This window comes from Gymnoscopelus microlampas, assembly GCF_963454915.1.
Source record: "Gymnoscopelus microlampas genome assembly, chromosome: 2".
Taxonomy (NCBI): domain Eukaryota; kingdom Metazoa; phylum Chordata; class Actinopteri; order Myctophiformes; family Myctophidae; genus Gymnoscopelus; species Gymnoscopelus microlampas.
The window spans coordinates 60,375,239-60,388,958 of NC_139939.1; the positions used below are offsets into that span (position 1 = coordinate 60,375,239).

The 13,720-nt window shown below is 41.0% G+C and overlaps 1 protein-coding gene across 1 annotated transcript in view; it reads left to right on the forward strand.

Annotated features, from left to right (window-relative positions):
• The window catches only part of LOC311057117 (ERO1-like protein beta), a 44,569-nt gene that overhangs the window by 11,249 nt on the left and 19,600 nt on the right, over positions 1–13,720 (forward strand). The window contains 4 exon segments of the mRNA XM_084074049.1: positions 1,247–1,330; positions 2,306–2,347; positions 3,966–4,054; positions 13,487–13,560. Coding sequence (XP_083930175.1) covers positions 1,247–1,330; positions 2,306–2,347; positions 3,966–4,054; positions 13,487–13,560 — 289 coding nt within the window.

Sequence of the window (13,720 nt, forward strand, 5' to 3'; positions counted from 1 at the left end):
CCCTAAATGCTCCTGATGAGCAGGTTGGTGCTTTGCGTGGTTTCCTCCTCCATCTGTGTGTGTGTGTGTGTGTGTGTGTGTGTGTGTGTGTGTGTGTGTGTGTGTGTGTGTGTGTGTGTGTGTGTGTGTGTGTGTGTGTGTGTGTGTGTGTGTGTGTGTGTGTGTGTGTGTGTGTGTGTGAATCATAGACTGTATAAATGAGATGGACAAACCCCCTCCGCTGCTTTCTACAGACCGAAAATGAAGCCTTTGCTGCAAGACTGTAGGTCCGCCATCTTTCAATACGCGTCAGAATGAGTTCAGACCATTATTGGTTGGGTAACTTGTCAATCAAGAGCGGGGGGGCGGGGAATGAATGCTATTGGTTGTGTAGCGTGTCAATCAAATCATCCCGCCCCTCCTAGAGAATAGCCTACTTTATCGTCAATTTTATAATAAATAGAACCATAATTTAGCAAAACGCATATCCTGATGATTGAAAGGAGACTTTAAACTAGCGACTGGAAGCATATAGAATTTATGACAATTACAGTAAGAAAATCTAGTCTAAAGTTTGTCAAAAAACCCATTCACTTGCGCTAAAATAAATTCTTTCTGAACCCGCAGGTCGGGGCAGGGTAAAACAGCGCCACTCTGGCCATTTTGTCGGCCTCATCGTAAATATCTCAGCCTTGCCCCTTGGTGTGAATGGGTGAATGTAATGCACAATCTATGTAAAGCGTTTTGGATAAAAGCGCTGTATGAATGCACCATTTACCATTTTACCATTTGAGTACGGGGTCACAGAATCAGGGCCGCTTCTCCCTACACGCACACTACGCAGGTTGCGTGGGGCCCCGCCTACCCGCCGATCAAAGGAGCCCCCTCTCCGCCCCCTCCCTTCAGCAGAAAATAACGTGCATTACTGCGTTCACATCAGCGCAGGCTGCGCAGCACTGCTTGTCACCCTAAAACCGAAATAAAGTAACAAAAAGAGTAACTTTATCCGCGGGAAACCCGGAAAAAAAACGCGGGGGACACATGCGCGCTGTGCGCGCATGTGTCCCGTATCATGCGTAGAGCCCCTGTGGAGTCTAAAGCGGCACTGCACAGAGTCCTGCATAACACCCAGGAGCAACCTGTATAGGACTGGGGTGCCATTGAGTACGGGTCACAGAACCCTGCATAACACCCAGGAACTCTCAGAGTTACATTATGTTACGGCGACCAGACTAACAGGAAGTGTGTGTTGTGTGTGTGTTTCCAGGTGAACTTGAAGAGACCGTGTCCGTTCTGGGCCGATGACGGACAGTGTTCCATTAAGGACTGTCATGTAGAGCCCTGCCCCGAGGTCAGAGGTCAACACACACATACACACACACACACACACACACACACGCAAACACACACACACACACACACACACACACACACACACACACACACACACACACACACACACACACACACACACACACACACACACACACACACACACACACACACACACACACACACACAGTGGTGTAAAGTAACTGAGTATGTTTACTGTTAACTGGAACAATATAAAAATTAAGCTTAAAAATGGGTACTTTCTGCTGATTGGCTGAGATTTTGACACCTACCGGAAAATGTATTTTCTGTTTATTAAAGAGCTGGAGAGACGGGGAGACTCCTGTTACTGAACACACATGTCTAATACTGTGTCGGTCGGATTTAAGGGGAGGCGGCCCGCCACTGCTTAATGCATATAGGGGAAACACTATTTCCATTTTTCAATACTTTTACTTCTACTCCACTACATCTCAGAGGAAAATATTGCACTTTTACACTACAATACAATAATTTGAAAACGTTAGTTACTTTGCAGATATAAATAACTACATCATAAAACATACATTAACACTTTAGCCCTATTTTATACATAGGCTATTTGACAATAGCTGATCTACAAGCTCGAGAGATTCATTTCATGTAGATCTGCTCTTTTCAAAACATTTGAGTACTTTTACTTTTGATACTTTAAGCATATTTTGATGCCAATACTTTTGTACTTTTATTAAAGTAACATTTTGAACACAGGCCTTTTACTTTATTGGCCTTAATGTATTGTTATATTGTGGTATTGATACTTTTACTTAAGTAACATATCTGACATACACCCACCCCCATGTTCCTCCAACTGCCATTCAAATCTTTAGACATGCATCATTACATTATTCAAATCTCTTTGTGTGTGTGTGTGTGTGTGTGTGTGTGTGTGTGTGTGTGTGTGTGTGTGTGTGTGTGTGTGTGTGTGTGTGTGTGTGTGTGTGTGTGTTTACAGAGTAAAATCCCCGTGGGAATTAAGTCTGGCAACTATAACAAGGTAAGACACCAACGCTGACTCAGCGCACACACACACACACACACACACACACACACACACACACACACACACACACACACACACACACACACACACACACACACACACACACACACACACACACAGTCTGACTATCTGTGTACATGATGTTTTAACTCTCTGATCAGTAGGAACTGAAGGTGTAACTAAATCCTCTAATAGTGACCTCTATTCAATTAAAACATGGGTCTCTATTAAGACCTGAAGCCCATTCTACAAATGTCTTCTAAATCCCAACAGTTTTCTGAAAAACGTATGTTTCTATATCAGTGTTTCTCAAATTTTTTCATATCAAGGACCCCCAAGATGATATGAATTTGGCCGCCGATCAAAATATTTTGTTCCAGGGACCCCCCCAGAAGCAAAGATTGGAGTTACAAATGTTCGCTTTAAAACGATATATATTCAAAGATTCGCACACATTTTCACAATTTTTCAAAAATAGCAGATCTACAAGCTCATAGCGCGGCACTCTGTGCCGCGCTATGAGCTTGTAGATCTGCTATTTTTGAATAGCCAAAGTGTAAAATAATGCTTTTTTAGCTCAAATCAAAAAGTGACACAGATGCGTTCCAGGTCTTAATGGGTTAATGACCGGGGGCGTCGTTGAAACAAGCGATGATTAAAAGCCTCTCTTCAAATACAAGCCTCTTTTTGTACAATACAATAATAATAATAGTATAATACAAGCCTTTTTATCATAAATATAAATCTAGGCCTCTCTCTTAGACACGCCTCCTTTCAATACAAACCTGGTACCCGCTACAGGTGAAACAAATAAAAGCCCGGCTCACTATTAGAGGATGTACGGGTATGTTAGCTCTATTGATCCAATCAGGAACACAGTCCATTGATTGATCATTTATTCAAATAAACGTGTGTTATAGAATAGAAGTGAAGTGGGCAGATGACTTTCAGGCAGTGTTGATTTCGTCGACTAAAACTATGACGAAAAATGTTGGTCGACTACCTTTTTACACTGACGAAAACTAAATAAAAACTAAGCTATGATGACTAAAACTAAGACTAAATATATTGACAATTTCGTCAACAAATAAAAACTAGACTAACATGTTAGAGAAGGACTAGTGGAGAAGAGATCCAGTAGAACTAAAAGACAAGTCATTTTATGTTTGGTTGCGCTCGGGTGTTGTGCTCTGAAAATAGCAGATCTACAAGCTCACAACGCGTCGCGCTGCGACGCGTTGTGAGCTTGTAGATCTGCTATTTTCAGCGTGTAAAACCAGCCATTACGACGCCATCAAGGCGAGTAAATCAACTGTAGATTTAGTTGACTGTAATGCTATGATATTTAGTCGACTAAAACTAGACTAAAACGAAAACATGTCAGATGACTAAAATATGACTAAATCTAAATTTAAATTTAATTCAAAAGACTATGACTAAAACTAAATACAAATTTGCTGTCAAAATCGACACTGCTTTCAGGATCTGATCTGATCTGGAAAAGGTTGAGATCCACTGGACATAATGGTTGAGTGATGCTATTATTAACCTAAGTGTCTGTCTGTCTGTCTGTCTGTCTGTCTGTCTGTCTGTCTGTCTGTCTGTCTGTCAGTACTCCCAGGCAGCCAACACCATCATATCAGACACCATGTCAGATTGTGAACAGGCCAACGAGCTGGGAGCCATCAACAGCACCCTGAGGTGTGTGTGTGTGTGTGTGTGTGTGTGTGTGTGTGTGTGTGTGTGTGTGTGTGTGTGTGTGTGTGTGTGTGTGTGTGTGTGTGTGTGTGTGTGTGTGTGTGTGTGTGTGTGTGTGTGTGTGTGTGTGTGTGCACGCGAAATGAACATGAAAAAGATGCATCTACATATTATTATGTCTTTGTTTAAAGAGAAAATTTAACCCTAGCGTATAAAATATTTTTAAGGTGTTTTTAATTTTTAAGGCATATTTGGGATCATTTTAAAGGAATAGTTCACCCCCAAAAAATATTATTATATTTATACTTATTTTCTATCAATGACAAACCCCATGAAGCCTTGAATTCATGGAGTTTTTTTTACACATGACATCGTGTGTGATAGAAAATAAGTCATTTTTAGGGTCAACTACTCTCCTCTTTAAGTGTTTTAAACTGTTCCTCATTTTGCTGGGGGGGGTCCCTGGACCACACTGTAAGAAACACTGACCTATTATTAGACGTAGATCCTCACCGTCAACAACCATGGGGAGTCTCTCTGGAAGATGGAGACCCCTGCTGGTGGCAGACAGGCATTACACCATTAAGACCGGGCAAAGCATCTGTCGTTTTAGATTTGAACCCAGGGGTCTTCAACGTTTTTCAGGCCAAGGACCCCTAAGATGAGAGAGAGATGAAGCAGGGACCCCCCCCCCCCTATATATTGTATAAATTGTGTTGCAGATTAAACGTTTCCATAGATTTCATAGATGTCTTTGTTGTATATTTTCGATCACAAGAGCGGGCATTTAATACCGGTTTCCTGAAGAAAGCTTAAAGTTGAAAGAAGTCCAGTGTCCAAGGATTTCAGGTCAAGCATCGTTTATTTCAGCCTGACTGGACGTCTGCCATGTGGGTTCCGATCAGCAGCGCGCCAGTCACATACAAAGCACATTCTTTTATACACTGTTTTCCTCCTGTCAACAAGGGGAGGGGTCAGGTAGTTTAAGCCCAACCCCTGATCCCTGTTCACCAATCACACATCAATTACAGGAATATTGAAAGGGTCGTGGCCGAGCCCCCCGCAACACCCTGTTGAAACACATTTGCATTGTCCTTGTAGTGTAACAACTTGTCTTATTTCTAATTATCAAACTTTACCTTTACACAAAAGCTGGTATAGTAATTCTTGTCCAACATTTCTCAAGCTTTAGAATGAATCCACACACTTTATGGTTGCAAACAACAGTTAGGAATACAATGTGTCAATACAAGCAACATTTACTCCAGACTGAATCTTTTCCTTAAATGGCATTTCTCTTGGTTAACAGCACAGATCATAGTTATCCACTTTATTCATTTCAAATACTCATTTAAAAGACTCTTAGTTTTGTGTTCAATGTACATAGTCTTATTCAACTTGACAGAGTTAGAGTTACACTTAAAGTCTTCTGTAAACATTTTGGTCAGCCCATCCACCATGCATTCACGGTCGGGGGTCAGCTGCCTCCTCACGAGGGAACAATGGTTATTCTGATTAGGTTAAATAAAAACAAAGAAGGACACTTCTCAACTGAAGGTGTCAACACCTGGTCTCCAGTGATTTACATCTCTTGCCCTGTGAGAGTTTGAGCTTCAAAAGATCTAAACACAATAGAACAAAGCCCCTCTCCTGGAGGTGAACAACAGCTTATCCTATAGAAAAATAAGAGTTAGGGTGAGGGGAAATGCAACTTGATTATTGCAGCCGTCAAGCTTGGGAGTTTCTATAACACAGGATGTATTATGATCAATTATGAGAAACACCGTGTCCATGTTTGAAACGATACTACAATCCCCTCTTGGGAGACTTAATAACGTCTCCCACAAAGGAACTTTCAAACATGTGAAATAATAAAATACTGGTTAAAACACTCAGTGTTGTTCGCTCCTCCAGCCATCTGTTTGACCTAAAAAGAATTAACACTCAGCAGCTACTTCTGCATACCACTGAACCTGTGAAACGAATCATTTGGTTACTTGATCAAGACACATCATAACACACACTTTAACAAGGAATGTTCATTCTCCACGCGCACAGAAATGTTCTTCTGTTCTTTCTTTTTTCGCCTAAACTAATAAACCGCAAAATTCTTCTTCTTTTTCTTCGAATGTCCATGTCCGCTTACTGGGGAATTTCCAGTCAAGCTGTCCACAGCTCTTGGGCAAGGGGAAAAGAGAGGGTTTTGTGTAAATGATGAAGGGGGGGATGATTGTCATCCTTTCCATGACAATGGTACGGTTTCTCTTGTTTGACAAAAGGCGTGTGAAACCTGCTGGAATCACCTTTCCACTGAGGGGGTTTTGTCTTTCATCTTGACAAAGCAACTTTGTAGAATCTCAGAAGCCCCTTGATCTCTGGAACCTCCTGCTATCTGCCTGGGACGATTTGTAGAGCTGAGTCGACAAGTTAACCCCCATGGCTCCCTGCTGTCAAACTGTAACACCTAGCCGTCTGCCCGATGTCTGTCATCTGTCGTCCTGCCGTGTTGCTTTTGACGAGTAGTTAACAGCCCTCTGGTCGAAGATTCACGCCATCTCCTGGTCTGTAGAGTTGCACCTCCTGGTGTCCTGCTGTGCTGTAGCGACTCTGAAGACCCTTCTTCTGATGAGTAGACAGATGGGAAGTTGTCCCACGTCTGGCCCTTCTCTCTGATGAGTGACGAGCTGAGGAAGATTCACACCGCCCCTCGTTTGCTGCATCTCCTGGTTCTCAGCCTGGGACGATTGATAGACCTCCTGCTGTCCTCCGCTAATGCTGAGTAGACGCTCCTTTCTCCTGCTGGCGCCCGTCACTTTTTCACCAACTCCTCCTCACTGGCCTGGACCCCTCTGGACAACAACCTCTCCAACTTTCTCCAACTGTCTCCAACAGATCCTGGCAGGAAAATACTTGACAAAAACTTTTCCCTACTCTTTTCCTAATAAACCAGCCATTCATCCATGACACTACTGCTTCCAGACAAATGACACATCTTAACTACTGTATGTCTCAGTCAATTCATTCCTACATAAGTTATACTCGCTAAGTTTTCCATTTCAATCCTCTTGATACTTTTTCAATTTTTTCCTCCTTGTTATATTTTTCAAACTAATGATTCTAATAAACCACTTAACACTTAAGTCCTATTTACTGTCTTAGCAACTATTTAACCTATTTTCCTCACGATAATTCAAAATTTATACTATAATAATCTCTATTTAAGCGTCCCCTCTGGGTCCTAAAATTAGTCCTATTTCCCTCTCAATATTTTCAAAATGTGTACACTCCTGGCTTAGAGCATATCAAAAGCTATTTTACTTAAGTACAGATTAAAAAGATCAGTGTAAGATCAGTGCTGGGTGATGTTTCGTCACAAGGGTGTGACGTCTCTTTAAACAAGATGAAGCAGACCACCCTATCTGTCTGTCAATTTCTATCTAATCTGTCTACCTTTTCCTATCCTGGCGTCTCGAGCCTGAGGATAAACTCCCCTCCAGTCACCTAATTGTGACCCTCAAGGTTCTGCCAAAACTATACTAATTATTAGGTCTGCACCAGAAAAAGACTTCTTCCACCCCTGGTAACTCACATCAACCAACACTTACCCTAAAACTGCGTCAGATTCTCTTTCTTTCCCTGGTTCCTAACAAAAACAAACAAACCAACAAAATGTGGTAATTTCAAAGCAGACACAGACATCTCCTATTAAATGCTTGGATTTTGTATATTGTTCTGTTACCTTATATAAACGAATTTCAGCCTATTTTTAGCCCCAGTGGTGAACCACTGAATTAAGTATTTAGTTCACTTATCGAAACTCTAAATATTATACTCGATCTGTGAGATTAAAAAGGATAGTGATCCAGACCGGGAACTGTCTATACGCTGTCACTCAATTTAAGGCAATTTTTACAGTTACACTTTAGCACAAAAGAGAAAAGTCTATGTCCTTTTAAAAACCTGAACAAAAAAGTGTAGTCCCTTCTCTTGGCCCTCAAAGGCCACCAATGACTCTGTCCTAAGATCTCCTATTTAATAAACTAAAATCTAATTCACTTTAGCAAAATAAGAATCACAAATATCTCCCTGTTGCAGTAGTTCAGGTGTTTTTTGGAATGAACCCCCAAACTCCTGCAATCAGAAAGCCAGTGAAACTTCTACTTTATGGTTCCTCCATTTTAACCTTCTAACCTATCTAAATCATTACTTTTAAAATCATCTGCGCATCATGGCTTAGTACAACTGAATAAGGTATCTATCAATCAGAGCACGCATGTGTAGCTAAGACATCCGTTCTTTAACTTCTAGGCACCTTTTAACCGATCCAATACATTGCCATGTCATGGTATTCCTCATCATGCTCAAACCTTCGTCCCTTCCAAAAAGAATGCATCATTCTGTTCCTGGCCAGTACAACAGAATTAATCCGGGCGTGCACTCCCAGATTGCATCTCTCCGAAAAAGGCCTCGATTTCACACAACCAGGACAACACATCACAACAATACACTAGACCAGCCAAACAATTAAGCCGCCCTGAATGAAGCACTGATCAAACCGAATCAATCCTATATAATAAAACCTTAGCTCTCAATATTTAAATATTTTCACACGAACCTCCAATCTATTGTTGATCAAATTTAACCTTTACTCATATTATTTCTTTACTGTAACATTCCAATTTTTTCTTTTTTCTAAATACACTTTTTACTGTCCTCTCTTGTAGATTACTTTAACAGTTTATTAACAGATTATTTTCACTATCGTTTAGACTAAATCGTTATATCAGTTAAATATTGAAACAATCATTTCATCTCACCCCTCTACAACACTCTTTGCAGAAGAAGTGTTGTACAAAAATGAAATCCACCAAGCTATCTCAAGCACACAGAAGCACCGAACTCCAATCCAGTCCAAATAATAAAAATAAAATAAAACTACCTCCACAAGACGCAAAATGCGCCACAAACACACGACCGCTCGCCCCACCTGGGCATACATCAGACACACATTCACACTTTATCACCAACATACACACACACACACGCGCAAGACCAGTCATACAACGTCAAAACGTTCATGCACGAGACTAACACAGACACAGAATCACACTCACATCTCCATCGTCCAGTCCAAGAAAAAATAGCATCACCACGAAAGTGGTACGCAGCTGAAAAGCCACAAAGTCACCTCACCTCCAACACACACACTCACAGACATAGGCCTACCACTCGTCCCCACAACAAAGACTCAACACATACTTTAACAAGACCAACATTAAACGAACAGGAGAAACTCCCAAGTAACCTTACCACGAATGTGATAATTAAGATCTCATTACACAGCCGAAAAGCCATGAACCCACAAAGACGTCCCCAAGAAAGTCGCATTACGAACGTAACACATAAAAAGTTCAACACCAAAAAAAAACTCCTGTACGATCACAAAATATTCAAGTGCTTTAGGGAAAAAAAACAACAATTCACAATGCCTCGAGGTCCATGTACCTTTCCTTTCCCTAAGCAGAACACCACAAAATACATCTTCCTATGATTCCAACCCTATCCTGGTAAGCCATCAATGATCTCTCAACTGAGTCTCACACTTATGGCGAGAGTAATTCTCATATTTACATCATATTTTCTATTGTTCCCAAGGTACATGCAAGGCTTACTCATCGTTCGTTCGAGCGTTCCAAAACTAAACCCAGGATTCTTGCCGGGCTAAGGCACTCGAAGTCCATCGCGCGCCGATATCTAAAGGCAATTGTACACTCACCCTCAGTTTATAATCGGACCCTGGGCTAAGTCCTATTGCCAACCGCAGTGGCGTGCGTGCGTGCGTGCGTACATGTTCTTATTTACATTATTCAAAGTCCTGCTGCTGCACTTCAAACGTATTTACAGTGCATTCAACTCTCAAAAACGACCATAGCAAACTGTCCTTCTCCTCACAGCTCGTCGATTTTGGAAGGCGAATTGATATTGTTCTAAATGTCATTGTATTATAATGCAACCTATTATTGTTGATTACTGAACCGAGTTGAAATAAACTTCTTTTTGACTTCACTGCCTTTTAGCTCACTGATCAAACGGTTCTGTAATATGAAGTCCTATGATATTGTTATAAATTCAAACACTACCACCAGTAGCTCCACACTCGATTAGAAATAGCTTTTTTGACGTCACTGCCTTTTAGCTCAGATCGAAAGAATATGGAACAGTCAGAACGAGGTGTTAAAATCCTACAATAATATTAACATGTCCCCAAAGCCAGCACTTTTCGTAACCTCAGTACTTTTTGTGCACAGCAGCTCTGGATATAGTTAATTATCACAGGGAAAAATGATTCCTAAAAAAATATGCATGCATTTAACACTCCTGTGCAAGGTCCCAAAGACGAGTAAAATGAGCTTTTTGACCAGGCTAATCATCTCCCCCTGTGCAAATACTCAGTCAATCTCTTGTACTTAACATCTTGCAAATATATTAGAATATATTCACTATTAACTGACTTGCAATTGACTGAAGATTTCAAGAAAATCAAGATAAATAAGCCATTGTCTTTCACACCCAGGTTATTCGAATCTGAAACACTTCAAGGGGCGCCAAAACCTCCACACACACTAATATTGTTTTTTCCAAAATCAATTCGAAAGAAGCTCTCCTACTCTTGCTCACCAGTCAAACGATTCTGGGAAAATGAAGGCCTATATATCGCTATAAGGTATAATTTAGAACAATTTTAGCTCCAAGGCCTTTACCGGCTCAAGAAGCATTTTTCGTGCCACAAAGCACACTTACCTTAGACCCTGGATTCACCCCCCCAAAAACCCCTTCTCCAGAAAACCAGCCCATCGCCCTTAAAATCAAAAATAAAACCACAAAAAATCAGGTTCTTCTCGCATACCCCGTCCTCCATAAAAGAAGGAAAGAATATTAAGACGACTGCCGACAAACGCCATTAATGTCGTATATTTTCGATCACAAGAGCGGGCATTTAATACCGGTTTCCTGAAGAAAGCTTAAAGTTGAAAGAAGTCCAGTGTCCAAGGATTTCAGGTCAAGCATCGTTTATTTCAGCCTGACTGGACGTCTGCCATGTGGGTTCCGATCAGCAGCGCGCCAGTCACATACAAAGCACATTCTTTTATACACTGTTTTCCTCCTGTCAACAAGGGGAGGGGTCAGGTAGTTTAAGCCCAACCCCTGATCCCTGTTCACCAATCACACATCAATTACAGGAATATTGAAAGGGTCGTGGCCGAGCCCCCCGCAACACCCTGTTGAAACACATTTGCATTGTCCTTGTAGTGTAACAACTTGTCTTATTTCTAATTATCAAACTTTACCTTTACACAAAAGCTGGTATAGTAATTCTTGTCCAACATTTCTCAAGCTTTAGAATGAATCCACACACTTTATGGTTGCAAACAACAGTTAGGAATACAATGTGTCAATACAAGCAACATTTACTCCAGACTGAATCTTTTCCTTAAATGGCATTTCTCTTGGTTAACAGCACAGATCATAGTTATCCACTTTATTCATTTCAAATACTCATTTAAAAGACTCTTAGTTTTGTGTTCAATGTACATAGTCTTATTCAACTTGACAGAGTTAGAGTTACACTTAAAGTCTTCTGTAAACATTTTGGTCAGCCCATCCACCATGCATTCACGGTCGGGGGTCAGCTGCCTCCTCACGAGGGAACAATGGTTATTCTGATTAGGTTAAATAAAAACAAAGAAGGACACTTCTCAACTGAAGGTGTCAACACCTGGTCTCCAGTGATTTACATCTCTTGCCCTGTGAGAGTTTGAGCTTCAAAAGATCTAAACACAATAGAACAAAGCCCCTCTCCTGGAGGTGAACAACAGCTTATCCTATAGAAAAATAAGAGTTAGGGTGAGGGGAAATGCAACTTGATTATTGCAGCCGTCAAGCTTGGGAGTTTCTATAACACAGGATGTATTATGATCAATTATGAGAAACACCGTGTCCATGTTTGAAACGATACTACATCTTCATAGACTTGTTTGACACACAGTATCATCAGTGTTGGATTCATGTTCATGTGTATTTTTTAAGCAATATTACACGAGAGGGTGTGCTTTACCGTCATTATTGGCACGCCAGTGATGCGGTCAGTGATGCCAGTGATGCTGACCGCATCACTGGCGTGCCAATAATGACGGTAAAGCACACCCTCGAGTGTAATATTGCGATTATACAACAGCTACCAACAAAACACATCCAAATGTATTCATATTGTGGGGCAATTCATAATAAAAATGTTTTGCTATTATCCATTTCCCTGTAAAGAGAAGAGTTTATTTGACTCAGACATTAAATAGTCCCTGTAGCAGTGCTCTGAGGCACCGTCTCATCAACACAGCTGAGCTATCAATGCTTGCGCAGTGGAATGAATTCGCTCCGTCGTACGACCGTGTCACGTGGCCAAAATAACTGATCTACAAGCTGACAACGCCTCGCGATGGCTACGCGTTGTGAACTTGTAGATCGGCTATTTTCGCCGTGCGATACCTGGCGACGCGTTGTGAACTTTTAGATCGGCTATTTTCGCCGTGCTGTTTGTTTTCGTACCGTGGGACAGCGTGACGTCACAGCACAGCTGTGCCATATATTGTCTAATCAGGTGCGGACTGCAGTGCGGAGTGATTTATTAATGTGATTAGGCCCGTGCTATCATGCTGGTTTGAAGCACGGCTAGATAGCTATTTCAACCAATCAGATTGCTTGGTCGGAACTAACTGTTGTATAACAGACATTTAACCACTTAAACCGTCAATACTTAGTAAACTTAACCTTTCACTTGTACTTGGTCTGCCATTTTTTCCCTTTACACCTAACCTCTTTGCCGAAAATAGCCAGGCGTTGAGCTTGTAGATCTGCTATTTTTGGCTAAAGTTCTCCTCAGAATAGGGATGCTAGGGTTCAAGTGGTTAATGTAAAAATGTTTTTTTTTAAATCCTATCACACAAATATTTGGAGGACCCCCTGTAGTAACTCTGAGGACCCCCTTGGGGTCCCGGACCCCCTGTTGAAGACCCCTGTTTTAACCACTTTGACGTTGCTATGTTATACTTTGGCTATTACAAAAATAGTACACTCGGTGCATAGCGCGGCACCGAGTGCCACGCTATGAGATATATACACAATAGCAGATGCAGCTTGTAGATCTGCTATTTTTGAACAGCCAGCGCAAAAATCTAAAAGATGACACGCATGCTTTCCCGGTTTGAATGGTTTAAATACATTTACTTTAGGACATTGGAGATCATTTGATACGTCTGTGTTTCAAATCACAATTTAACACTTTAATTATTAGTTTGTCTTCCTTTACAGTTACCAGAGGAAACAGGCATTTTCTGATTGATTGATTAATTGATTGATTGATGATATGTGTTTCTACAGTAATCAGAGTAAGCAGGCGTTTGCAGACTGGGCGAGACATGACGACGCTCAGGATAACTTCTGTGAGCTGGACGGTGAGACAACATTTTACTTTAACACTTTCAGCTTCTCTCTCTTATAACTTATACTGTACTTTATAACTTATACTGTACTTTATAACTTATACTGTACTTTATAACTTATACTGTACTTTATAACTTATACTGTACTTTATAACTTATACTGTACTTTATA